The following is a 27,504-nucleotide window of genomic DNA, read 5'->3' as shown; positions in this document are numbered from 1 at the left end:
AGCCCCACACCAGTCTCCCTGCTCAGTGGGGAGCCTGATTCTCCCTCTCCCTCTGCCTCTCCCCCTTCTCCCACTGGTGCACATTTGCTAATAAATAACTAATATCTTAAAAAAAAAAAAAAGGACAACTTATTCTAAGAATTGGAAAAAAGGTTGCTAATGAACCAATTTTCTTGTCTCTCTTCCTTGCTAGGTCAGCCACCCTTCTCCATAACTAACATAAGAAAAAAAAAAAGAGGGAAAAAAAATCCTCTTAATTAAATAAAAACATTTGAAGACCTGTTATCAAAAGCACTTAAACTACTAAGATCCAAAACATCTCTTCATTACTCTTACCATGACCTGTTATAGGAAATAATCTAAAATTTTATTAGTCACTTAAATATGTTAAGTCAACTCAGAAAAGTATGGAAAAGAAATTAAATTATGTGTCCACTCTGAGTAGCTGCCAGGAAAACTCTTAACCATGCTGTGGGCAGTGCAGCAGTCACCTGGAGTGAAACATGCCCCCTGCGCTGTTTTCCTCCACATTCTCCGCCATGTACATCCCCAAAGAGGGCAATGGTATGCACTCTGTGCTTACCGCTGGTGTCTGCCCAAGAACAGGGACCGTGTCCAGGGCTGTGAAATGGAGCAACTTCATCTACGAAACACAAATGGTCCCCTTGACGCACCTTCTGCAGAACCCTTTATGATGGGCTTAATTTTTTTTTTTTTTTCCTGTGGGAGATGGGGATGGGGATAGGCAAAAGTAGAGGATTTGGAGAGAACAAACTTCATCCAAGGCCTCACTTGGTTACTTTCAGCCATGGGGATGCTGAACAAATCACTTAGCTTCTCTCAATACCAGTATCTCATGTCTATGGTGGGGGCATCACAACCTCTACCTGTCGACACTTTTTTAAGATTTTATTTATTTAGGGGCACCTGGGTGGCTCAGTGGGTTAAAGCCTCTGCCTTCGGCTCCTCTCTCTCTGCCTTCGGCTCCTCTCTCTCTGCCTGCCTCTGCCTACTTGTGATCTCTCTGTCAAATAAATAAATAAAATGATTTTTTAAAAAAAGATTTTATTTATTTATTTGAGAAAGAGAGAGACCACAAGCAGGGGAAGTGGCAGAGGGATAAGAGAACCAGACTCCCTGCTGAGCAGGGAGCCCAATGTGGAACTCAATCCAAAAACCCTGGGATTATCACCTGAGCCAAAGGCAAACACTTAACCGACTGAGCCACCCAGGCGCCCCGAGATTTTTTTGAGAGAGTTAAATTTAAAGAGATCTTGAATGTGAAGGCACCCAGCATTAGACCCTGGCACGTGGCAGCCTCTCAAATCCTGTTTGTTCATTCCTCTGAACCCCATATTTTTACTTAATCATCAGCACCTTGGGTACAGGTACACCCTGGGACACGCTTAGGTGACAGTAAGCACTGAACTCGTGCTCTCACCTTAGTGGCCACGAAACAGTGTTCACCTTCCTCCACCATCGAGCTGTCTTCAATGTGTCCTATTAAAGACTTTCAAAGGGCCAAGGGGCTCCAGCCAGCCTCTTAGGATGAAACACGAAATTTGATACAACATTTCCCCACTAGGTGGTGCTGCGTGTTAAAGCTTCCCCTCAGTTAATGTATCCCAATATATTAATTTCTGATGCCAGAAAAATGACGAAACTCCCCGCGGAAGAGGAAAGAAGTATAGATTTGCCTCCCCCAAATACGATAATATGTTACGAACTCCTCCCAAACATCACAGCAAAACAAGTGAGCTAACTCCGCGCTGAGCCAGCGGCTTTTCGGCGAGCGCGCCGCGCCTTTAGTCACTTCAAGTGACCCTCAGCGTCAGACAGCTTTGCAGCTACTTGTACTTTCTTTACACAAAACTCGTCCTTGGTTTTCTTCCCGCAGGCAGCTTCGCAGACAACGACAAACGATGATGCTGCGGAGCCCCTGTCTCCGGCCAGGCGTCTGGCAGGTGCCCGGCGCCCGAACGCTGCTCCCCGAGGTCCGACACCGAAAGCCGGGCCCACTGCGAGATTGGCCCGGGTCCTTCCCCCACGGCCACCAGACGGCGCCGCGGGGCCTCGCCCTCCTCCCGCACCGCGGGCCCCGGCACTCACCGTGGCCGAGAAGCTCCGGCCCCGGCCCCGCAGCGTCGCCAGCAGGAGCCGCGACAGCCCCCGCGCCCCTAGGGCCGCCGCCATGGCCGCTGGCCCAGGGCTGCCCGGCGCGCTGCCTGCCCGCAGCCCGCAGGCGTCCACCCGGCGGGCCGGGAGCCGGGAGCGGTGCGGGTGGCCCCAAGCCGCGGGCCAATTGGTCCTACAGGCGCCCGCGCGGCCCGCCTCGGAAGGTCCCGGGAGCTTCAGGGCCTCAGACCGTGCTGGCAGCAGGCGGGCGGGCGCCGCAGGCCCCCGCGCTCTCAGGTCCCGCTCCGCGCCGGCCGCGTAGTGCCCGCCTCGCGGCCGCTCTCCCGCCCGCGTGCTCAGGTTTAACCCCTGGTGGGCTCTTCGGTGTCCGGGCTCCGGCTCGCCGCACTCTGGAGGACAGTCGGTGCTGGGCTCCCTGTTGGGCGGTGGGGCCAAGAGTCCGAGTTGGTGGCGGCACTTTGCGGGCGGGCACGGGGGGAGATGGGCTCTGGTGGGTGGGTGGGAACCAGTCCCTTCCCCGCTCGCGGAGGGCAGAGAACCACAGTAGTTCGGGTCTGGGCATGTAAGGCAGGGAGCCGTGGGTGCTGCTGGGCCTGCCAGGCCGCTGAGGGCTTGGGCACGCTGCTTCATCGGTGCTAGCCCAGATAGGACAGTCTGGAAACTCGGCTCTGCATGCTCGCTAAAGAGCAGCGCACGCTGCGCGCTCCAGTGATGAACGTAGACAGTCACAGGATTCCCCCCCGCCCCCAAAGAGGTGGATTCTTTTATGTATGTATTTACTAGTATTTTATTCTTACTCTTTTTTTTTTTTCTTGGCTTTTTTTTTTTACATGTCACATAACAATTTATTGGCTTTTAGTATATTTACTTGCGCCTTTTTTTACTAGCTTAAGCAAATTAATAATATAACCAAGTTTGCTTAGGATTTAGCCATATACTCAATTTTTTTTTTAATATCAGAGTCAATATAAGTTCAACTTAGCAGTTGCTAGCAGTTAATTTTATATTCCATATGGAGTTGAGGGGGAAAAAGCTTTCTTGCCTCAAAATATCCTAAAATTCAGACATGGCTCAATATGCATTCTTAACATTTTCCCACTTGACAAAAACTCAAGGGAGGAATCTTGCTGCAAACTCTGATCAGATGTCACTGACCTCAAGGCATCCATCTAAGGCACTAGTTTCCGTTGCCTGATGCCTCAAGTGGGCAGCGACTGGAGATGGAATTAAAAGTTTCGTTTCCAGTACTTGGGTGTATACAATCATGAATACCCTGCAGACTTGCTTATTAAAGTGAGAACTTCAAAATGAACTGGTAGGTGTGAGGTAACAAGACTCCTCATTTTCCTTCCCTAAATCCACTTTAGGAAACTGGTGTCTTAGCTCTAGTTATGAAAAGCAGCAGCAGTAGCATGCTGGTAGGGCCTAGGGCAAGTGATGTTCACCAGTAGGGGCTGTGGATACTCAGCCTTCACATGTAGGTCTCCAGTTAGTAGGATTTAAGTTCCTTACCAAAGATTTATTGAGCAAGTCCTCTATAGTGGACACTCTTGGGAAAGGCAGTCTCCTGCTCACAGTCTTTTAAGCCTTGCTCACCCATGTAAGAATGGGCCTTAGGCCTAGAACACTCCCTTACTGATTGTTACAAAGAGCCCATACAGCCTGTTCCAGGCTTAACACCTTGTGTGGGAATATCCTTCCCTGATCCAGGCTCACTCAATATGTACTCCTGTATTCTGCTTGAGCACGCAAGTCAGAGCCCTGGGGCATGCCCCCTCCCCACCCCCCCACCCCATGCCTTTCAGTATTACAGACTCCACTGGGTTGGGAGGAGCTTGTGCTAAGACACTAGAAGGGCACTCTGGCCTTTCACTGCTGGGGAGGATCCACTTGCCTTGGGGACCACCACACACTCCTAGAGCTGATCTCGCTCTGTCTCTTTTGTTGAGTACAAATGCTGTTCCATCCAGTATGGGATTGTGTTGTGTCTTCCTTGGCAACTGATACTAACCAGGAGTGAGCAAAAGTGTCTGGATTTATGTCCCCAATGACTGGCATTCTCATGATCTTTCTGTCTTCCATGCAGCTGAATTCCCGCCCTCCCCATCCCTGGCACTGGTACCAGTGCACAGACACTGGTTCTGCTACACAGACACCATGCTTGGCTTGGGATGGTTTACCTGATCTTGGACCTTTCGTCCTGCCTCCCACTTCCCGTTCCCTCAGCACCAGGGCTTTCCAATGATCCTCTCTACACTTGAACCTCCCCTCTAGGGAATGGCCCTGCTCCACCTTCCCTCCAAGGGAAACCCAGGTAGCTTGTCTCAGCTTAGTGTTAGAAGCAAAGCCATGGATCTGTTGGCCGTACTAAGAGCCTGTCCTCATCCTCCACACCAGCATAGGGCCCCATTACATATCAAAGGCATGAATATGCCTGTATCTTTAATAAGACAGCTTCTCATCTGGGAGTGTGCCCCCCGCCAGCAAATAAGACTATATATATACAATCATAACTTCAAAAAAAAAAGTAATGCTGAACCTTCTCAAAGATCTATTATGTAGTCATGGTTAGGAAATCTCTTGGCAACAGTGAAATATTTATCATTTGTTAAGCAAAACAAAACAAACAAGATGCTAAATGACAATTATGTTATGACTCTAACTATGGGAAATAAAGGAGAAAGACAAGAGGGTAATGGATTATGATTGTCTCTCAGCTCATGGCACAGAGACCCCTCCAGTCACCATGCTTAGTTTGGAACGTGGGAAGCTGCATGACCCAGAGCAGGTTATTTGGGGCCTCATTTATTACCCTTCTATAAAACAAGGATATTTAATATTAGTGTCAATCTCAGAGCTACTGTACCAATAAATAAAATGGTAGGTAAAGAACTTAAAATAGTAGGAACACACACAGTTAGACTCAAGTGTTCGTTATTGTTATAAAAGATGGAATCACTGTAAGTTTTTCTTACAAGTACACACACAGATACGTGTAAAGGTTCAAACCCCAGCTTCATCAGCTTACTGTGTATGTAACCTGGGCAAGTTACTCAGCCTCTCTCCATGCCTCAGTCTGCTCATTTGTAAAGTGAAAAAAATACTAGTACCTTTCTGAACCACCAGTGACCACCCCAGCCATAGCTGTCCACAACTTAAAATTGCAAACTCCTGCCCAACATAACATTCAGACAAGGTGACTCAACTAAGATTCTATTTCCATAGAATTTAGGGTGCATGATAAAATGAACTATTCTATCTGAAACACTGGAAATAGTCACTACAAAGGTTACTTGTCATTATGTGGTCAGATGTCTTATAACTGCATTTAAGGGATCTTTTAGAAACAGCTTTTCACCAAAAAAGTTGGTATAAATTACACAATGTCTCTTTTCTACCTGTGTCCTAAGCTAGACTAGAATCAACTTGCAGGCAAGAACAGTGTTACATATTTCTTTTGGCTCTGACAAACTAGCACAGTGCCAAGAACGTCTTAAGGTTGAATCAGTGCATGCTGGTTAGGTAATGACTAAAATTTGAGTTACGCTTTAGCCTAGAACTGTTACTAAATAAGCTTTAGTTTGATGATATTTACTTTCTTCTAACATCTGCCCTATCCAGAAATGATTTAAACCACTTCAAATTCTTTCGGTGAAATTAGAGATCATAAACACCAAAGTACTTGACTCTTTTATTTTCCCAGTTACTTACAAGGTCACACTTATCCATTCTAGTTCTTCTTCCACAACAGAACATTTTCCTGCTTACAGGCTCTGAGAGAAAAACTGCAAATGAACGGAAACCAACCTTCTTCGACATAAAGACTTTTTAGGAATCAAGACTTTTCTAGAACTATACTGTGAAAAGTCCTATTTCCTCCTCCTATGAAGCCAACTATCATTCTACGCACTGTTCCACCTGAACACAGCCCCCATTTGAAACTGGATTACCCTCTTAAAATATTGGAATAGTAAAAACAAGAATGGTGACTTCTGTTGAATTTGCATTTGTTTTTTGTGGTACTAATTAAAACACCAATTTATAATTTTTTAACACATTCAACAGTTCAACAAATGCATGATTCTTTTAATCTGACTAAAGCTGTAAGTCTGTACTTCACTGGAGAATATGTAAGGAAGTGCAGCATTAATTTCTGAAATTTCTTGTCCTGACGTCTCCTTTCAGTCCGTTGCTATTCAGCATGTTCCTGCTCCTGTCCTGGAATTAGCCACCGAATGCTCTCCGTTCGAATGGTAGCGTACATAATAAAACTAATCAAAAAGAATAAGGAAAATACAAGCAGCCAGTCCACACTTTTTATCAAAGTGCTGGGAAGAGGGCCTATTTGGTCAGCTTGAGTTACCACCACATTTTTCTTGGCTTCTATACCTGAAAGAGAAATCAGCTGTTTCAAATCAGAGAGAAAACATACCCGCTAAAGATCTTTATGAAGTATTCTGCATGGTATGCAAAAAGATATGCAGTCTTAAAATAAACACCACACGAGTATATTTGGGATGGGTCTCACTTGCCTGTTAGTGTAATTTGTAACTTGCCTTTCTCCCACCACATCAAAGGAACAGGAACCCATTCAGCTGTTCAAACCTAAACACTAGAATTTCTGTGAACTCCTCAGAAGGGTCTTCGGGCATGGTGAGAGTTGTCTTTTGTTCTCTTTGAGATCAAAATTCAATAAGCAACTGGTAAAGCTACTCTCAGGAGTCTACAGAATGTTTTCACAGGTGAAGGAATGCTAAATTCAAAATGCTTTTAAATAAGTCACTGAAAAAATTGTTAGGACTAACCACCACTGATAGCAGAGATTACCAAAGATGCTGTGACTCCTCAATTTCTTTTATGTTCTAGGTTTTCTTAGAATGTTGAGCAAAATGGCTCCCTCTCTCCATTTCAACCTGATTGACAGTCATGGGTCTGGTACTATAATACTTGAATAGCTAATTAACTGTTAACAACCCTTCACTCCTATGAGGTAACTCAGTTTTATGTTCTTTACTGTGAGATATAAGTAATGAGATGCAACTTAATACATATGGAAGGTATGTTATAACTCATTTTGATTTCCAGTGAATATACTTCAGGAAGAAGTAGGGTGCTCATAATTAAGGCATTAAAACTTTTTTTTTTTTAAAGATTTTATTTATTTGACAGAAAGAGGGATCACAAGTAGGCAGAGAAGCAGGCAGAGAGAGAGGGGGAAGCAGGCTTTCCGCTGAGCAGAGAGCCGGATGTGGGGCTCGATCCCAGGACCATGGGATCATGACCTGAGCTGAAGGCAGAGGCTTTAACCCACTGAGCCACCCAGGCACCCCTAAGGCATTAAAACTTTTATGGAGCAAAGTTTTGCAAAGAAAATTTCTTCAATAGTCCGTGTTCAGACTTTTACAGAATAAAAAATAAGGCCACATGTGTTGCCAAATATTAAGGAATTAAAATAGCATCTGCATATGGATGAATAAACGGAATACCGCACAGCAACAAAAAGGAAGAAAATATAACCATATGCATCAACATAGGTTAATCCCACAAACATAATGGTGACTGAAATGAGCCAGACACAAGGGAATCCATTATATGTGTCTCCATTAATATAAATTTCAAAAACAGGGGCGCCTGGGTGGCTCAGTGGGTTAAAGCCTCTGCCTTCGGCTCAGGTCATGATCCCAGGGTCCTGGGATCAAGCCCCAAATGGGCTCTCTGCCCAGCAGGGAGCCTGCTTCCATTCCTCTCTCTCTGCCTACTTGTGATCTCTGTCTGTCAAATAAATAAATAAAATCTTTAAAAAAAAATTATATATATATATATATATATATATATATATATATATATATATATAAAAAGTTCAAAAACAGGTAACACTAGTCCATGGTGTTAGAAGTCAAGATGGTGGTCACCCTGATGGGCAGGAGCAGAAGCGCTGAGGGGATGGACTGGTAATGTTCTCTCTGGGTCAGAGGCTGGTTACCCAAGGCGTTCATTTTGTGAAAATCCATCACCCAGCACACCAATATAATGCACATATTTGTGTAAATATTACACTTTAGTGAAAAATGTATGTAAAAAGTTAACTACAGGTGTATGGTATGTGAATTATAGAATAATAAAGCTGGTTTTTTAAAGGTATCGATAATCACTAAAAATACCTATTCGTGTTAAGCTTGCCGCTGGTTGAGAGACTTTTAACAGAACCACGGTAGTTCTCATGAAAAGAAGGCTTACACCTGAAATCCAGTCTTGATTCCTTCACTTAAGAAGAGCAGACAGGAACCCACAGAAGACATATACCTCCAGCAATAAAGTCCCTTCTACAGCATATAATTTGTACATACCTGTCTGGTTAAAAAGGAAGACTTTCAGTGTTTCCAATGTTCGGTCTGTATGATTAAATCTAGCCATTGGCTTAGCTCCTTGAAATAATAAAATGTTAGGAACAGCTACGGTGCCAAACCTGGTAGAAAGGCTATAACAGAAAGCAGTCAGTCAGACAACCTAACTACCAGTGGGTTTCCTCACACAATTACCATATCAGAATGGATGGCAATAAATGAGAAAGCATCATTTTCCTGTGACCTACAGAGGTTTCTGATAGTCAAACTATATGCTTATAGCTATTTCTGACTTTTCCCCTATGGGTTGAGGTTGGGGGCATTCCTGTTCTGCTGAGCTGCTTTCTGTTACAACAAAGAACTACCCTTGACACAGTTATTCCACTTTTTTTTTTTTTAATTAAGTAAACTCTACCCCAATGTGGGGCTGGAACTCACCACAAGATCAAGGGTCGCATGCTCTACCGACTGAGCCAGCCAGGCATCCCCTAGTTATTCTGCTATTTAAGTTGCAAACTGCCAAAAGAGATCAGACCAGAAAATTCTAACTCATGGACAAAACAAACTGTGTCAATTAACTGGACAGAAGAAATTTCAAACTCTCCAGGATGCCCATCTCCATCCCTCATACAAGAGGAATGAGAATCTGCAGTCTAGCAGACACACCAGGAAGTTCACAACTGGGGCAGGATGTAACAGGATCTGAGTGGGACTGGTTACCTTTACATAATACAAAGTCATGGTATAAGCTCAGGAGTCAAAACACATGGGTTCAAGTCTCAGGTCTGTCACCTACCCAGCTGTGTGAGCTTCGGGCGGACTATCTAACCTCTCTAAACCTCAGTTTCTCCTGTTGTAAAATGATAGTACTGGATAGTCAGGATTTTTTCTTTTGTAAACATGCTGTCACTTAAATATTTAACACAGGAAGCAAACATATGTCATAAGCCAAATAACAAGGACAAGTATCCTCTACTCTCCATGATTAAGGCACCATAAGAGGCACTGAGAAGGACTCATGGAGATGACCAAATGAAGCAGATGATAAAAGCCCACAGGGAATGGAACACCAAACCCAAAGTACTAAGCTGGTGCTGGGACCCAGCCTGGCAGGCTTGGGGCAGGGGAATGCCCAAAGTCTGACACTAACCTAGACCGTCCTTTCCATCAGTCTGCTCCCTTGGGCCAGGCCACGTAGATATTTCTCTGAAGCCCTTGTGAGAATTACTAATTTGCTGTGATTCTTTCTCCCTAAAAAAGTTTAGGTAAGGGCACCTGGGTGGCTCAGTGGGTTGAGCCTCTGCCTTTGGCTCGGGTCATGAGCTCGGGGTCCTGGGATCGAGTCCCGCATCAGGATCTCTGCTCGGCAGGGAGCCTGCTTCCTCCTCTCTCTCTCTGCCTGCCTCTCTGCCTACTTGTGATCTCTCTCTGTCAAAAAAAATAATAATAATAATAATAATAATTTAGGTAAATATTAGCAGTTATATTATCCACACTGAAGATCAATAGAGTGCAAAGTTTTACTCAAAATTTTTACTCGAGGGACACCTGGGTGGCTCAGTGGGTTAAGCATTCAACTCTTGTTGTCAGCTCAGGTTGTGATCTTAGGTTCACAGGATCAAGCCCCACGTCAGGCTCTGTAGGGTGTCTGCTTCTGTCCCTCTCTCTCCCCCTCTCCCTGTTCACTCAGTCCCTCCCTCCCTCCCTCCCTCTCTCACAAATCAGGAAATAAATAAATCTTTAAAAAAAATTTTTTTTACTCAAAAAAGTTTAACCAACTTCATTTTTACCAACATGACCATCTTCCAGACTTCCCAAACTGATTCCCACACAACCTCCTGCACCCTGCTAAAGGGTATGTGATGTAGAGGAGGAGGGTCACGCTTTATAACCCAGGCACAGTCACAGCACTGGGGGGAAATACAGAACATGTGAACATAGGTCTTTATAACGCAGCTCACTCAACATCTAAAAAAGACAAGAGCCCACTGAATAATATAAAACAAAAGTAAATGTCATTTTAAGGGCCTAAATTAATTCATGAATTGATTCACTGTGCACTAAGGAACATACATGCAAGAATAAGTGTAAACAAAAGGAGAGAAGAAAGGGGGAGGGAAAGAAAGAAATCCTGAGCAGACATACAACAGGGTGCTGAGTCGGGGCTGCCAGGGGTAGAAACCTAAACTATGGGTGAGTCTCAGGAGGGTCCCACTTGTGATACCAATTTTGCTAATTTAGGCTGGCCAACACCCTGAAGAGTCCTCTGGCCCCTCCACTGCCATCAGGTGGAGCCACCTTTAAATTCCACCCTGCAAACTGGTGCAGACCCTATGGAAAACAGTGTGGAGCTTCCTCAGAAGGTTAAAAATAGAACTACCCTAGGATCCAGCAATTGCACTACTATATAAGTTATATACCTACATAACTTATAGATATATAGATATACCTATATATCTATATAACTTATATATATAGATCTCTATCTATATATATATATATAACTTATATAACTATATATACTATATAACTTATTTATCCAAAGGATACAAACATAGTAATTCGAAGGAGCACCTGCACCCCAGTGTTTATAGCAGCAATGTCCACAATAGCCATAATATGGAAAGAGCCCAGATGTGCATCAACAGATGAATGGATAAAGAGACACACACACACACACAACAGAATATTACCCAGCCATCAATAAGAATGAAATGTCACCATGTGCAGTGACATGGATAGAACCAGAGAGTATTACGCCAAGTCAGCCAAGAGAAAGACAGATACCACATGATTTCAGTCATACGTGGAATTTAAGAAACAAAACAGATGAACATAGGGGAAGGGAAGGAAAAACAAAATAAGATAAAAACAGAGAGGGAGGCAAACCTCATAAAAAAAAAAGAAACTCGTAACTCTGGGAATCTAACTGAGGGTTGCTGGAGGGAAGGTGGGTGAGGAGACCGGGTAACTGGGTGGTGGGTACGAAGGGAGGGCACGTCATGGAATGAGCACTGGACATTACATGCAACTGATGAATCACTAAACTCTACCCCTGAAACTAATAATACACTATATGTTAACTAAATTGAACTTAAATTTTTAAAAAATTATTAACTCAGTCATAACAACTCATTCATTTATATAATACAACCAAGTGACTTACTTCTGTGCAAAATGGGGGGAAGTTATAGTATGTAACCACTCCCCCTGTTTTGAGGACAAAATGACATACAAAATGAAAAGTGCTTTCCCCAATATCTAGAACCTGGTAAGCCCTCAGTAAACAATAGATATGATTAACATAAAAATAGGTTAGATGGGTAGATAGATGATTGACAGATAAATTCCACTGTGCAGAGAACAGTCTCTCCTCTTCAGGGGCCTCCAGAAAGTGAGGCCTCAGCTCCCTGAGGAACATGACCACCCTCACCGCTCACCCTTGTCTATCCCTCTCGCCAGTCCAGCTTCCATGCTCACACCTACCTCCTCGGCTTCAAACTTAACTGATGACAACCTCCACATAACTGCAAGCATCAGCCAGGAGGGTGACACATAAGCTCTACTCAGGGAACATACCTGCTGTGCTGAGATGCATCCAGTGCCAAAAAATGAAGAGCTGGAAATGCCCGGGGCAGAGAATTAAAATGAGGGGCCAAACTGGCAGAAAATCGGCACCACGGGGTGTAAAACAGGACTAGCGTGCAGTCACTACCATTTGGGTTTAGAAAATCCATAAGGTCCTGTAGTAAAAGAAACAAGTGAGAAAGTCAGCAGAAAGTGTTCACGTACATTCCTCTGGAAGAATGCCCAAGAAACTGGAAACACTGCTGCCTCCAAGAAGAGGAGGCAGGAACACGGACTGGAGAGAGTCTATAGGTATCCCCTTAATGGACTTGTGGGTTTTGAACCATAGGAATACATGAATCAGCAGAAAAGTATTATCAAATAACAAATCATAAACTTTCCTATAAACTTCCTTGATAGTGCTATAGAGCAATTATATTATTTTTCATAATCCATCAATTCAAATACTAAGTACCGATAAGGCACAGGCCTCTCACACACTCTAATGGCATTAATAAAGCACTGAGATCTCAGGCCCCAATCATCAATTCAGCAGATCCCAATCCACAAGCAGTTGAATCAGTGTATTCAGCCGAAGGCTAGTTCAATTTAAGGGTGCACCCTCCCTGCCACCACCCTACTCACACTGCTGAAACGGCTCTCTCCTGGTCAAGTGTGTGACACCCTAGAAACAGTCCTGCAGAGCTAAGGCACAGGGTTAACCAGGCGCTGAGGGGATTGTGTGAGGCCAGCGCTGACTACTGCACGTGGACGGACACTCAGCCTATCACATACCCTCATTTAAAATAAGCAGTCACAGGGGCGCCTGGGTGACTCAGTGGGTTAAGCCGCTGCCTTCGGCTCAGGTCATGATCCCAGGTCCTGGGTTCGAGCCCCACATCGGGCTTTCTGCTCAGCGGGGAGCCTGCTTCCTCCTCTCTCTCTGCCTGCCTCTCTGCCTACTTGTGATTTCTCTCTGTCAAATAAATAAATAAAATCTTTTAAAAATAAATAAATAAATAAAATAAAATAAGCAGTCACAGTGTGCAGAGCTAGGATTTCTTCTCATATTACATAAGTAGCCTGAATTCATCCTGCTACCTAGCTTAATAATCCCACAGAAATAGTCATTATCCCAGTATTCTCTTCAGAATTATCCTTTATCCAATGGACTGGTAAAGCATGGCTGGGTTGGGGACAACTATCTCAGCTCTCACTCCAGAGAAAACACTGGAGTCAAGCTCTTTGAAGGAAAGAAATTTTTCATTAACATAAAATGCTCCCCAGGGGTATCACCACTCTAAACAACGCTAAATCACAATCTTAGTAATTCAGATTTTTTTTTAACTTGCCTCTGTAATAAATACATCATTTGGAAGAAGAAAAATGCTAGGAATTCTGATCCCAAGCGCCTATCTGTTCACTGGGATTTTTTTTAAGATTTATTTATTTACTTGCAAGAGAGTAAGAGAGAGGGCATGAGAGTGGGGGAGGAACAGAGGAAAAGAATCTCAAGCAGACACTGTGCTGAGCACAGAGCGCAATGTGGAGCTTCATCTCATGATCCCGAGATCACAACCTCAACCTAAACCAAGAGTCACACTTAACCAACTGAGCCACTGTTGGTGCCTCTGTCCACTGGGATTTTCATCATGAGGCCTGGTGGAGAGAGGACCTCAAGGGTCAACCCGTCTAAAAAACATAACTGACACTAGTTCTATCACCTCCTCTCCCTACGAACATCATAGAGAGCCAAATGAATTTTCAGTGATGCACCCATTAGATGCCGTCCCACCTATAAAATGATGAAAATTCTGACCCAGCAGCTGAAAGTCTATAAAATCAATAGCAGAAAAAGAGAAAAGCACTAAACCATTCTTTCTTACCTGTGACATATTTAAAATTTTCAGAGTGAAGTTTTCTAATCCCGTCACATTTCTCTCCTCGCAGTTCACCTTGGGGGATTTCAGACTTTCCGTGTTATTGGAGTCCTCGGGTGGGGCCGGGTCGGATTCAGCCACTTCAGGCTCTGCGTAATACTCCTCCTCCCTGTCCTGGAAGCCGGGTCCCACACCATCCAGAGAGAAGATGTGCTCCCGGAGACTGCACCGCGAGTCCTCCTCCCCTCGGGCCCCACAGGTGCCGCTGCTGGGCTCCGGACTCAGTTTGTCCTCGGTCTCCCCGGGGATTACGGATAGCATCACCACGTGGTCGCCGTCAGCATCCAGCCCCAGCACTGAGCCGGCCTCTCCTGCAGACATGTCCTGGCCTGCGGGGCCGCGCGGGGGCTCCTCCTCACTGGCCAACACAGCTCCCGCCTGCAGGGAGGGAGCACGCTGCTCTTCCGACTGCAAGTGACTGCTGTCCTCTGCAACTGAAACATGCCGGCATGGGCCCACTCATAAGTCCCTTCTAAGTCCATGAACTCCCCCAGAATTACAGTTCTCCTCAAATAAGAGATTCTCCCCAACAGAGAAAAGAGGTAACCTTCCCATGAAACTCTCAGAGGGCCATCCACCCTTCTCCAGATAACGAAGAAGGTCACCAGGAGGTACCAGATTAATGAATGTCAAATACAAAGTGGACAAATACAGACCTTCATGTGATACCTGCGGCTTGCCATGCGGATTATAAGCAAAAACATTCCAGTGCAGATATCCAATGAGGAAATCCAATGAGGAAAATATAACACAAACACCTTAGCGAGTTCATTTGTTTGATGAGAATATCCAACAAAAAAATGCTGCCTTTATAGAAGATTCTACTCTAGGGATGCATCCTTGCATACATTCTAACAGCTCTTAGCCTGGCAGGACAAGGGTTACCATCCCCACTTAGCGGAGGACCCAGCTGAGGCAGAGAGAGGCAGTGTAACGCCCAACAGCACACAAGCTAATAAGCAGCAGAGCCAGGTCTCTGAAGTCTTCTGGCTGCCGTGCCAGATGGCTGAGATGATGCCTCGAGGCCTGGGAACAATGCTCCAGCCATACAGCATCTCCTGCCTGCTGTGCCTCTCTAGCCAGACAGAGCCGACTCTCCTGTCTGCTGCCCTTGGGAGTGACAGGAGGTGCAGCCCTCAGGGCCAGGGCCACAGCAGGGCAAAGGAGGACCTTCTTCCCACTGTGGAGCCACAAGACAGAACTTGGCGAAATGCTCAGGTAAGGGAAGAGTCTGGGGAAGTCTCATTCAACCACCGAGCAATCTCCGCTCACCTCTGCAACAGGGACTCCTGCCCTCCAACTCCCATTAACTCAACAAGAGCTGCCAGACTCAGTGCCAAGCATTGACTGGGGGGAACCAATGAGCCCAGCTGTACTCAGACAAGCTCACCATGTGGCTGGGAAACCACCAGCCATGCAATGGGCTCTGCCAAGCCAACAGCATGTCATCAAAGTGTAAATAACCAACTGGCTTTAAAGTTGGGGAAGCTTCCTAAGGCATGCACACTTGTACAGGTCTCAGAGAATATCCCCATAGAGATTTGCAGATTCATTCAGCAATTCAAAAACCTTGTCTGAGAATTCTGCTCTGGCTAAGCCGGAGTAAGAAGGACCAGATTCACCCTCCCTAGTGAAACAACCCAAAAAAAGGCCAAAAATGTGAACCGGTTTCAGGAGACTAGTTAGCAGGCAAGGAAGGATAGGGATCCCTGAGAAACAGGAAGAGGAGAGCCCTGGAAGTGTTCCAGTTTACCACCAGAGGGAATGCCTGCCATGGCTCAGGGAGCAGCAAAGGAAGCAAGCAGAGTCCAGCACTCCTCAAGTTGAGGAGATGGTACGGAGGGTTCACAGAGACCAAGAAAGCTAGAGTTCGTGAGACATAATAGTAGAGATGGGCAAGCTCCAGAGACCTGCAGAGTGACCCCAATCTAATACAGCGGTCAGCATTTACATGTGGGTAAGCTCCCAAAGCTAGGCAAAGAACCACCCAAAAGGATCAGAGGCAACAGTACCCAACACTCACACAGAGCTGGGAAGCATACCTGTTCCCACCACCTAGACTGGAAAAACTCACAGTTCCCTGAGCACTGGGGAGCGTACACAAAAGTAGTGGGGCAAAATTGATCCTACAGTAAATACAGCTCTGCTCTTGCCTCACAAACCTTAAAAGCAAGGAACATACCATACTCAGCTAACTCAACTGTACCCTAGAACAAAACTCGTGAATATTTAGAGGAATACAAAAATATCCAGCATTCAACAAGGTGAAATTAATGTCTGGCATCCAACCAAAAATTGCCAGGCATGCAAAAAAAGCAGGAAAATGTGATCAATAATGAAAAAGGTAATTAATCAATTAAAACTGACCGACAGCTTGCAGATGTCAGAATTAGGAGATAAGGATATTAAAACAGTAATTACAACTCTATTACATATGTTCAGAAAGTTAAACAGATCTAGAGACATAAGATATAAAAGATCCACATCAAAACACAAATCGAAACCACAGAGATCTCACCTCCTACCTCTCAGATTAGCTATTATCAAAAAGACAAGAAATAACAAGTGCTAGTGAGGACGTGGAGAGAAAAGGAAACCCTTGTACACTCTTGGAAGGAATGTAAATTGGTACAGCTATTGTGGAAAACAGTATGGAGGTTCCTCAAAAAATTAAAGCTATAGTTACCATCTGATCCAGCAATTCCACTTCTGGGTGGAACAAAAACACTAATTTGAAAAAAATATATGCACCCCATATTCACTGCAGCCTTATTTACAAAAGCCACAGAAGCAACCTAAGTGTCTACCAAAGGAAGAATGAATAAAGAACACAGAATCTATACACACGATATTATTATTCAGTCACAAAAAGAGGAAACCTTGCTATCTGCAACATGGATGGACCATTACACTAAGTCAGGTAAATCTCAGAAAGACTAATAACATATGCTCTCACTTACATGTGGGATTTTTATAAATAAATAAATAACTAGCTCATAGATCCAGAGAACAGACTGGTGGTTGCCAGAGGTGATGGTGGGGGGAGGGGATGAAATGGGTAAAGATGGTCAGAAAGTACAAATTTCCAGCTACAAAGTAAGTCATGGCAATGTAAAGTACAGTATGGTGACTCTAGTTAGTGATACTGTCTTGCATATTTGAAAGTTGCTGAGAGTAAACCTTACAAGTTCTCATCACAAGGAAAAAAATATAACTATGCATGGTGTCAGATGTTAACTAGACTTACTGTGGTGATCATTGTGCAATTATACACAAATAATAAATCATTATGTTGTACACCTGAAACTATATATACTAATATAATGTTATGTGTCAATTATAATATGATTTTTCAAAAAAACCCAGATTGTACTCTGGCAAGGAAAACTACAATGTTTGAAATGAAAACTACACTGGGTGGAATTAATAGCAGATTAGGCAATGCAGAAGAAAAGACAGACTAGTGAATTTGAAGGATAGCAACCGAGTTTGAATTTGAAAGCACAGCAACAGAACCTATCCAAAATCAAACACACAATAAAAACAAGAATCCAAAGAAATTAAGAGAATCAGTGAGCTGTAGGATAGTTTCAAGTGGCCTAACATACAGATCATGAGAATACCCAGAAGGCAGAGTAGGGAGGTTAGTGTGGACAGAAAAAGTATATGAATTAATAATAACTAAAAACTGCACATACTTGATGAAAATCATATATCTACAGTAAGAAGTTCAGCAAATCCCAAGCTCAATGAACTACACCAAGATATTATCATAAGCAAATCGCTCAAAATCAGTGACAAAAACAAAAATCTTAAAAGCAGCCAGAGAAAAAAGATAGACTGCGTACAGAGGAAGAAAGATAAAGATGACAGCAGATTCCTTGATGAAAACAATGCAAGCAAGATAGGTAGCAACTTTAGGGGCACCTGGGTGGCTCAGCAGGTTAAAGCTTCTGCCTTTGGCTCGGGTCATGATCCTGGGGTCCTAGGATCGAGCCCCACATCGGGCTCTCTGCTCAGCAGGGAGCCTGCTTCCCCCCTCTCTCTCTGCCTGCCTCTCTGCCTATTTGTGATCTCTGTCTGTCAAATAAATAAATAAAACCTTTAAAAAAGAAAAAAAAAAGATAAGTAGCAACTTTAAAGTACTGAAAGGAAAAAACTATAAACCTAAAATTCTATACCCAGGAAAAATATCTTTCAAAAATGAAGGGAAGGGGCACCTGGGTGGCTCAGATGGTTAAGTGTCTGCCTTTGGCTCAGTCCCAGATGGGGCTCCCTGCTCAGCGAGGAGTCTGCTTCTCCCTCTCCCTCTGCCCCTCCACCCTGCTCATGCTCTGTCTCTCTCTCAAATAAATAAATAAAATCTTTTTTAAAAAGAAAAAAAAAGAAGGGAAAATAAATACCTTTTCAGAAACATTAGAAGCTAAAAGAATTCATCACCAGCAAACACCCAGAACAAGAATCTCAAAGGTATTCTTTCAGGCCAAAGAAAAACGATACTGGATGGAAATATGGATCCACACAGAAGAATGGTGAGCACAAGAAACAGTAAGGACACTGATAAAAAGACACAGTTTTTCTGAAAATGCAGCTAGGAAGGGGACAAAAAAACCAGGGAAGGTGATAAGGGGCCAAAGGAGGTTTCTGTTTCAGCTTTTAGAACAGAGAAGTTTAAGGATATATCAAATTGATGGGAAAAGTGAGGAGGGCGAGGGAACAGTAGAGGTTAGACAGGGCAGAGTATATGGCTTCAGCAGCAAGGTGTGTCCTTGACAGAAGAAAGTCAAGCTCTTGTATGACTGTAACTGTGACTCAGAGAAGGCTCTGGGTGCCTCTGCAGGAAACCCTGCCAATTTGGTGGTGGTGGGTTCGCAATGACAGTCTTTCTGTAGTCTTTGGTTGATGAGCATGTACCGCTTATATAATTAGAAGAAAAACATGTTTGCTGGGGCGGCCACAAAACAGAGGAAGAAAAGAAGCCAGAAAGGTTACACATCTGGGAAACAAAGGGTGCCAGGTATAAGGGCCAACCCTCCTCCCAAATGCCCCAGCTCCACAGACATCTGCTCTCTCTGAACCTAACCAACATCTTAGGTCTCATAAGTTCATAGAAAATGCCAAGATCCACCTCAGGAGAAAAAAAAAAAAATTCAGGGCAGAAATTAGAACCTGGCTCTAACTGATCACCCTCACGAAAATGGATAGATATCCCCTGCAAAAAATCAAAAAGGCGTCTGAGTGATGCACACACAGAGCTGGTATTTTCAGTTCAGGAGGGTTATTTTTCCCTCCTGTGAAAGAGTTAAGTAGACAGTACACATTATGCACCATAATATTCTTATGCCCTCAGGTACCAGTGTTTTCACTTAAGTATTGGGAAGAGAGGAAACTGAATTATTCCACACCAAAACAGAAATGACATACCGTGTGAGAGCTGCTGAACCCTTGCATCACGTGCCTTTTAAAAGAAAATGCTTAACCTCAACACACTGACTGCGTGTGAGCCACGAAAAATGACAATCACTGCATCACTGGCAGCAAGAAAGATATCTGGTGGGGCACCTGGGTGGCTCAGTGGGTTAAGCCTCTGCCTTCAGCTCAGGTCATTCATGGTCTCAGGGTCCTGGGATCGAGCCCACATTGGGCTCTCTGCTCAGCGGGGAGCCTGCTTCCCCCTCTCTCTGCCTGCCTCTCTGCCTACTTGTGATCTCTGTCAAATAAATAAAATCTTAAAAAAAAAAAAAAAAAAAAGTGTGGGGGTGGTTAAAGTGGGTTAAAGCCTCTGCCTTCAGCCTGGGTCATGATCTCAGGGTCCTGGGATTGAACCCCACATCGGGCTCTCTGCTCAGCAGGGAGCCTGTTTCCCTCTCTTTCTCTGCCTTCCTCTCTGCCTACTTGTGATCTCGGTCTGTCAAATTAAAAAAAAAAAAAAATCTTAAAAAAAAAAAAAAAGAAAGAAAGAAAGAAAGATATCTGGAGAACAAGGGTGGGGGCACGGAGCCCACGCTGCCAGGTAGCCCTAGCCTAGGTCAGATCCTTCACACCCTTCCAGTTTTGCTCAGAAGGCTCTCTACCAGCTGCAGGTTTTTCACAATGGCTTCTATGGCAGCAATACCAGGCCCCTCATGGTGTGGCCTCTGTCCACACTCTGAACGAGTTCACCAGACATCTTGGTCCCTGAACACTCACGATCTCTTCCACCTACCTCAGTGTTGTCCCGAGGGCTGTTTCTCTACCAGGAAAGCCCTCTACGGGCTCTCCTGCTGGCTAATCTGAATCATCTTTCAGATCTTACCTTAAACTTCACCTTTGCAAGGTGAATTTCAAGGTGAACTTCACCCTCCCTGACCCTTAGACCAGAGAGGTCTCCCATCACAGCATCCAATAATACCCTGGGACTCTCACTGAAGCATTTTCCACTGTTGGAATTTACTTAATTATTTGTAGTCATTTAATGCCTATCCTCCCGCAGATAGGAGGGCGGGCCTGTTTTTCTGTGTGGCTCACCACTGTACCTCAAGAGTTCAGCAGAGCATATACATGTGATGTATGCTCAGTAAAAATCTGCCAGCTGACAGCCTAGGGAAGACGGGCATGGGGGTGCTGAAGCCAAGAGGTGGTTCCTGTGCTTTGACACCTGGACAGCACTGCTACCTCCAGCTGCTCATTTGCCAGTAGTGTCCACTACAGGCCCCAAAGCCTTGGATTTCCAGCCACCCTAAAAAGGACCCAGGTGGTGAAAGTCCCTCTGTCCTCACCCCATTCAAGGCCACACCATGATGACCAATGGCCCACCCTATGGCTGGTGTTATCCTCAGGTCTGCATGCACGTGGCCCAGACTGCTGGGGGAGGGGGAAGTGTTCACATCACACTGACTACAAGTCAGTCCCCCAAATCAGCAAGATTCTGCCTGGAAACAGAGCACACTCAACGTGGGCAACGTGAGAAGATATTAGTAAAGGGGCCACCAACCTGTGGGCTGGATGTCAGAGAAACCAAGAGCAATGGTAAGGCACTTCAGAGCCAGTAACAGCACAGAGGGAGCCAGTTAACCATTCACAGACCTTAAAGAGATCAGAAGCAGGGGTGCCTGGGTGGCTCAGTCATTAAGCGTCTGCTTTGGGCTCAGGTCATGATCCCAGGTTCCCGGGACTGAGCCCTGCATTGGGCTCCCTGCTCAGGGGGATGCCTGCTTCTCCCTCTCCTACTCCTTGTGTTCTCTCTCTCGCAGTGTCTTCTATCAAATAAATAAGTAAAATCTTAAAAAATATATATTTTTCAGAAGAAGCAACAGTCACAAAACCTTGGAACCGTGTGCTCGCCCTTCTAGAAGCTGTGACTTTCCACGGAAGGACAAAGCCAACCATGATAACCCCTAAGGGAGGAAGCTGAGAGACTCAATATCCTGACCTCATGCTCCCTTCATTCCAACCCATGGGAACCCAGAAGGCAAGACAGCCAGTTGTTAGGTCATATGGGACAGCTGCTCAGGGCACAGCGCAGGACAGACAAAGCTAGAGAACGACCTGGGAAACAAACAAAAGCTGTCCAGCACATGCTGTCCCCTCTCTGAAACTGGTGGCTAAGCACAGTGACAAAGAAATGTAGTACAGAGGGTTAAGCAGGCAGGCATGGGCTTGAATCATGGCCTCCTCAACTTCTGCCTGTTGGAGACCTTGGCAGAACACTTAGTGACACTGAGTCTCGGTTTACTCATCTGTAAAACGGGAACCAGAGCAACAGCTCCTTCATAAACATCTGAAGATCAAATAAGATGATGCTCATAAAAGCACGAAGCACAGCACCTGGCGCAGAACCAGTGCTCTCATCAGTGACTGTGTTACTATACTTCCCCCCCTTCCTCCTGTTCAGCCACCTGGCGGCCCTGCCTCCTGCCTGGACGCCGCACGGAAAGCAAAGTCCTACCTATTCCCGTAGGGAGTGACAAGCAAGGCCGAAAGGTCTAGACGTTAACAAATTGTGAGCAGTGGGGGGCCGTGGGACTGAGGATAAGACCCTAGGAGCCCTGCCTCCAGGGTGGCTGCCTCCCCGCCTGAAGCGGCCCCAAGAGCATGCCAGGGCAAGCAGGGGGTTACCCGGGGAGTCTCCTCTATTTTTCTCATCCAGGCCACCTGAGCAAGAGCAGCCTTCTTTAAGAAGGGATCCATCAAGGTGCCAAGTAAAGGGCTCTGTAGGCAGAAAGACGGGCTCTGCCACGACCCGAAGGGCAGATGCGACCCTGAGCTCCGCGCCTCCACCTGTAACGTGGAGAGCCTCTTACAGCCTCCCTCCTAAGGCGGGTGCGAGGGCTAACTACGGGAAGGCACAGTCCGGCCTCCTCGAAGGGGCGCCGTAAATGCCGGCTCTTCGTTACGGTTTCTCTCATTCATAATAAAAGGTATGTCTCAGTAGGAGCTAGTACACGGCCACTCCCGTGACTGACGCCTGCTGCAGGGGCCTGCATGGGCTCCCCGCCACCACGGACCACCACTCGGGGTCACACCGTTGGGAAGAGAAACGACGCGGGGCTGGGCGCGCCGGCCCGCGCCAGGAAGGGCCGAGGGGCGCGCCGCGAGACCCCGCGCAGGTCAAAGAGCTTCGTCCTAGCGGACCTCCACCGCGCCCTGCCATTTCACTCGCCGCCGCCTGCCGCCCCCGGCCGCGGCCCCGGCTCGCACTCACCCTCCAGGCCGCGGGCGGGAGGTCCCAGCACCCACAGCAGGACCTGCCACCACCCGAGGAGCCGCATGGCGCGGGGCTAGAAGCTGCCGGGACCACCGGCCCGGACGCAGGGTAACCGGCGCACGACGACGCGCGTCGCGCTCCCGGCCTCCCGGGCGCCTGGGGGGAGGGGAGCCGCGAGCGCGAGCGCAATCCCGTGCGGCCATCTTGGCAGCTGGCAGCGCCCGCTGGCGCCATCTTGGAGTCGGGCGGTCTGCCTCTGGCCTGTGGTCTCCGGTGTTTAGGATTCGCTGTTGTTCAGAAGCCGAGAGCCGGACACCTCGAGTCGCATCGAACGTTCCTGAGCCCCAAGCCCCGGACGTGGTTCCAGCCCAGGCTAGCGGCCGTCTATCTTCGCGCGCGAGCCGGTCTCGCTGCTGGCAGCACACACTGCGCCCGTGTGACGCTTCACTCCGGGCCCCAAAAGGCCCGGAAGCCTCCTCCTTCGAGCGCTCCGAATCTCCAGCCTGTTCCCTTACCTACGGTTCCCTTACCTGTTCCCTTACCTACGGTTGCCAGGTGAAATACAGTGTGCCCGGTTAAATTTGCATTTCACAGAAACCACGAATAGTTTTTTGTTTTTTGTTTTTTTTTAAGATTTTATTTATTTGTGTTTGTTTTTTGTTGTTGTTTTTTTTTTTAACTCCCAAGAAACATACGGATATTCCAATGTAAATATGTCCTGTAATTATATTTGGTGCGTCTGGTCACCCTGACCCTACCTCCTGTGAACTTAGGGCGGGCAGTTTTGGTTTGGTGGTTGGTGGATTTGCAGGGCAATCTCCTGCTAGCTAGGCCTCCCCCAGCAAAAGCTGCTCGGAAAGGACCTAGAGTGTAGAAAGGCCGGGATGGGGAGGGGTGGTGTGTCCCAGAGCAGGGCTCTGCAGTCCAGAGCGCGGCGGGGGCGGGGGGTGGCGCGGAGGGACCTAAGAGACAATGCTCAGAGATGAAAAGAATGACTCTCCCAGTTAGCAGTTAAAGGAAGGGCCTCCTAAAATCAATAAAGCCACTTTCGAGCAGTGTGGGCCGGGGCTACATCAGTGCAGAGTGCTGCTGTCAAACTTATTTGAAGAGGTTGATAACACAAATAGATTTCAAAGGCCTTTACATCAAATCGCTGGTAGTTAAAGCAACGTGAAGAGGAATCGAGGGGTTTTTTGGCCATATGGTGAATCCCAACTCCAACATTTATAGGGATATATGATCAGTCAGCAAATTATGTAACTTTTCTTAAATTCAGTTTCTTCATCTATATAACGAGATGAATTTATGTGAGTTTAAATGAGATGTAAAGCGATGAGCACAGTGCATAATGCCCAGTAAGCACATCAGAGCGTTACCCATTATTTGGATCTACAATTCTAGTGCAGTAAGCACAGTCCCCTGGTGCCCATCAAAGAGAGTTAAAGCAGGAAGATGTATCATCAATCTGACCTCACTGATTATTCTTCTATTCTAAATAAACCGCCAGGTTTTTGCTATGGTAAATTCTCAGATGCTTGTGGATCCAGGAGACAAGGAACAACATGGAGGAAACAGCCTACATTTCTAGGGCCGATCACGACAGTCATCATTTGGCTGAACTACCTCCTTTGCCCCCTACCCAGTAATAACAAACCTTTCCTTTATTTTTTTTCTTTCTTTCCTTTTTCTTTTTCTTTTTTTTTAAGTAAAGTCTATGGAGCTTGAACTCATCACCCTGAAATTGAACTTCATGCTCTACCAAGTGAGCCAGCCAGGCGCCCCAAACCTTGTCCGCTCTAACTTATTCTCTCTCATACCCTTCATACCTAATTTGAAGGTGCATAAAAGCCAATAGGACAGAGGATTAAGGGGTTTAGGATTTATAAAAAGGAGAGTGATTTGATTTGTCTGGACACTCTGGAGTGGATGCTCTGTTAGTACTTTTTTATTATGTCCTTTCCTTCCCTGTGTTTGTGCTTTGGCTGTTTGTTTGGACAATACCCTTGCAGATGGTGGAATTGTTGTCTTTCCTTAAATACTGTGTATACACTCTCAAATGACAACTCGGAAAATGCTGTCAACAAGACAGAATTCACATTTGACTGTCTCACCACCAGATGGCACCTGGACTTATTTTCTATCTTTTTTTTTTTTTTTTTTTTAAGATTTTATTTATTTATTTGGCAGACAGAGATCACAAGCAGGCCAAGAGAGAGGAGGAAGCAGGCTCCCTGCTGAGCTGAGAACTAGATGTGGGGCTCAATCCCAGGACCCTGGGATCATGACCTGAGCCGAAGGCAGAGGCTTTAACCCACTGAGCCACCCAGGTGCCCCTGGACTTATTTTCAACAAGAAAATTGCCTTCAGGTTTGTCTTGAAACTTTATTTTTGTTTCTGAGGGGAAAAACGTTGATATCATCATCTTTGGCTGAAATGAACTCTGTGTACCACCATTTGGCCCAGGATTGTTCATTCGTATGAATGATAATAATTTGATAATAATTAGAATTGTTATGCATAACTACACACCCGCATGCCAGGTGTTTAGTTTATCCCCTTGATGGATTTGCCTAATTTGTTTTGAATCTGATGAGTCATGAGAGCTTCTCTTTAATGGTGTCTGTGTCTGTCTCTCTCTCATGAAAAAAAAACAACAACAGTATTTCCATTCCCTTAGATCACTGCAGCAGAGTATATTTTCCAAAGACTGCCACAGTAATATCCTTCCTCCCACATGCTGTTCTACAAAGTAATTTTGCCCCTGCCCCATCAATAGATAGAATCAAATTCCCCTTCCCTTGAATCTGGGTGGGCCTGTGATTTACAAGGAACCAAGAGGATGTAATAGTGCATGAAGCCATTCTGTATAACTTCTGAGGCTATACAGCTTTACACTTCTTTGCTGGAAGATTTGCACTGAAGCTCTGAGCCACAAAGTAGGTGGTTGGACTGTCTAAAGCTGCCATGTTCTGCGGAAGTTCAAACCAGCTTGCTGAGAGAAGCCTAGACACTATGAAGAGAAATGCCCACCACCATTCACTGATCCCAGGCCCACTTGGTTCCACCTTTGGCTATCACTTGGACTACTACTGCCTGAGAGACAACAGCCAGAAATGTTCAGACCCACAGATACAGAGATCAAAAAATTATTGTTATTATAAGTCATTAAGCTTGGGTAATTTTTTTTTAGAATAGATGACTGGATCATTTTATTTTGTAATTTAGTAACTTTTAATCTGAAGATACTATGTGAATTAATTTAATAAATCAGTATGTTGGGCATATATTCATATACTTATTCTGCCAAGTTTCTTTCTCTTCTTTATGATTTTAATGTTATATTTTGATGGACTTCAGTTAACCCACTGTATTCATTATTATTTAATCAATACTGAATATTCTGTGCAGTTATAACAAACTGATTAAACTAAGGTCCTTCAGTAATTCAGTATCTTCCCAAGGACATTTCGTCCTCACAGGGCAGATCAGAGTAATGTATAGTAGTTAAGAAAACCGTAACAAAAACCCACAAGCTGGGCGCCTGAGTGGCTCAGTGGGTTGAACGACTGCCTTCAGCTCAGGTCATGATCCAGGACTTCCAGGATCGAGTCCCGCATCGGGCTCCCAGCTCCTTGGGGAGTCTGCTTCTCCCTCTGACCTTCTCCTCTCTCATGCTCTCTCTCACACTCATTCTCTCTCAAATAAATAAATAAAATCTTTAAAAAAAAAAAAAAACCCACAAGCTCTCTTGCCCAACTTTATCTATTCAGGATATATATCCTAAATTTCATTCCTAATTGAAATCATGCTTTAGTTTGGTATATATGAGGTGCTCCCTAGTGTACTCACAAGTATGAACCGTCACAGGAGCCCTCTGCATTTCTAACCTGAGTACTAAGCCCTTGGCATTTATGTTTTCACTCGGATGGTTTTCTCCCAAAGATACCATTCCGATTTGACTTAAGAGGAAACTAAAGCACACACAAAAAAAAAATGGTTTGGGGTCACAGAGGGAGTTTCTGACAGAGCTAAGACAGAATACCAATCTGAATTTAAGACTTTATACACTCTGGTATACAATCAATAACTCATTTCAAATGCTAGCACACTGTTAATCAATACCTCTGTAATGGCTCATGTAGATAAATACTAGATTTAAATAAATTCATTGTATTCAACTAATGAGAAGGATCCTGAGGCGAGAGGTTGAAGATCTAGGAGAGAGGAAAAATTCTGAGAAGAAAGTAGAGAAGGGGATCTGGCGAGGGATAAACCTGAAACAGTAAAAGGAATACAGTAAGAGGAATACGCCTCCATTGTAATAGGAGGAAAGAGTGAAGGCAGATAAGCTATTTTCTCTGTCAGGAAGGTGGTAGGCTGAGAGAGAGACTGTGGTGGTATCTAAGTATCTTAAGAGCGGAGAATGGGAATCCAAAATAACCTAAATGAAGAGTGCCATGAGAGCTAAGGATACAAACGAACGTCCTGGGAGCACTGGGGATCAAGCTGTGGTTGGAAAGCAAGAATTTATAGTAGCAAATGGCACAGGTGTTTTTCTCCATTTAGCATTTAGCAGCCCAGGAGTAAATGGTAGCCAGAATTAGCCCAGAGTTAGTGTTTTGTCAAGCTTGAGTGTTATATAGACCAGGGGCAAGTTAACTGAACATAATGATAGTTGCTAATATCTTTATGAGCCTAGTTGAGTCCTGTTTTTACCGTTTTTTAAATCGTATATTTTTTTAACTCCAGTATAGTTAACACAGTGTTATATTAGTTTCCAGTGTACAATACAGTGATTCATGAGCATAGAGGAGTCTTAACATTATCTTGA

The 27,504-nt window shown here is 45.2% G+C and overlaps 2 protein-coding genes across 8 annotated transcripts in view; both read right to left on the bottom strand.

The window, feature by feature from the left end:
- PCBD2 (pterin-4 alpha-carbinolamine dehydratase 2) overlaps window positions 1-2,812 on the bottom strand; it is a 76,102-nt gene extending 73,290 nt beyond the window's left edge. For 3 of the 6 annotated variants that reach the window (XR_007127338.1, XR_007127337.1, XR_007127339.1), the window contains exon 1: window positions 2,110-2,771. Coding sequence is in view for 3 of the 6 variants with exons in the window: in XM_047729113.1 (XP_047585069.1) it covers window positions 2,110-2,766 (657 nt within the window). In the remaining 3 variants the exon portion in view is untranslated. Of the gene's footprint in view, window positions 1-2,109 lie in introns of all 6 variants that reach the window. The other 3 variants (XM_047729113.1, XM_047729114.1, XM_047729112.1) reach the window with 3 other exon arrangements.
- A 3,000-nt stretch (window positions 2,813-5,812) lies between these two features.
- On the bottom strand, window positions 5,813-22,878 carry TXNDC15 (thioredoxin domain containing 15). 2 transcript variants are annotated; one of them, XM_047729111.1, is made up of 5 exons: window positions 22,671-22,878; window positions 13,934-14,415; window positions 12,060-12,223; window positions 8,484-8,614; window positions 5,813-6,525 (listed from the first exon to the last, which is right to left on the bottom strand). In XM_047729111.1, exons 1-5 carry the CDS (start codon window positions 22,735-22,737, stop codon window positions 6,329-6,331), a joined length of 1,041 nt encoding a protein of 346 aa, XP_047585067.1. In that variant the 5' UTR covers window positions 22,738-22,878; the 3' UTR covers window positions 5,813-6,328. The 2 variants fall into 2 exon arrangements, with proteins under 2 accessions (XP_047585067.1, XP_047585066.1); XM_047729110.1 differs by having other exon boundaries at window positions 13,934-14,421; window positions 22,671-22,876.
- Between the last annotated feature and the right edge of the window lie 4,626 nt (window positions 22,879-27,504).

Source organism: Lutra lutra, chromosome 5, assembly GCF_902655055.1.
Source record: "Lutra lutra chromosome 5, mLutLut1.2, whole genome shotgun sequence".
Lineage (NCBI taxonomy): Eukaryota > Metazoa > Chordata > Mammalia > Carnivora > Mustelidae > Lutra > Lutra lutra.
Note: the sequence above shows the minus strand (reverse complement) of the source record. Positions and strands in the feature narration are given on the sequence as shown.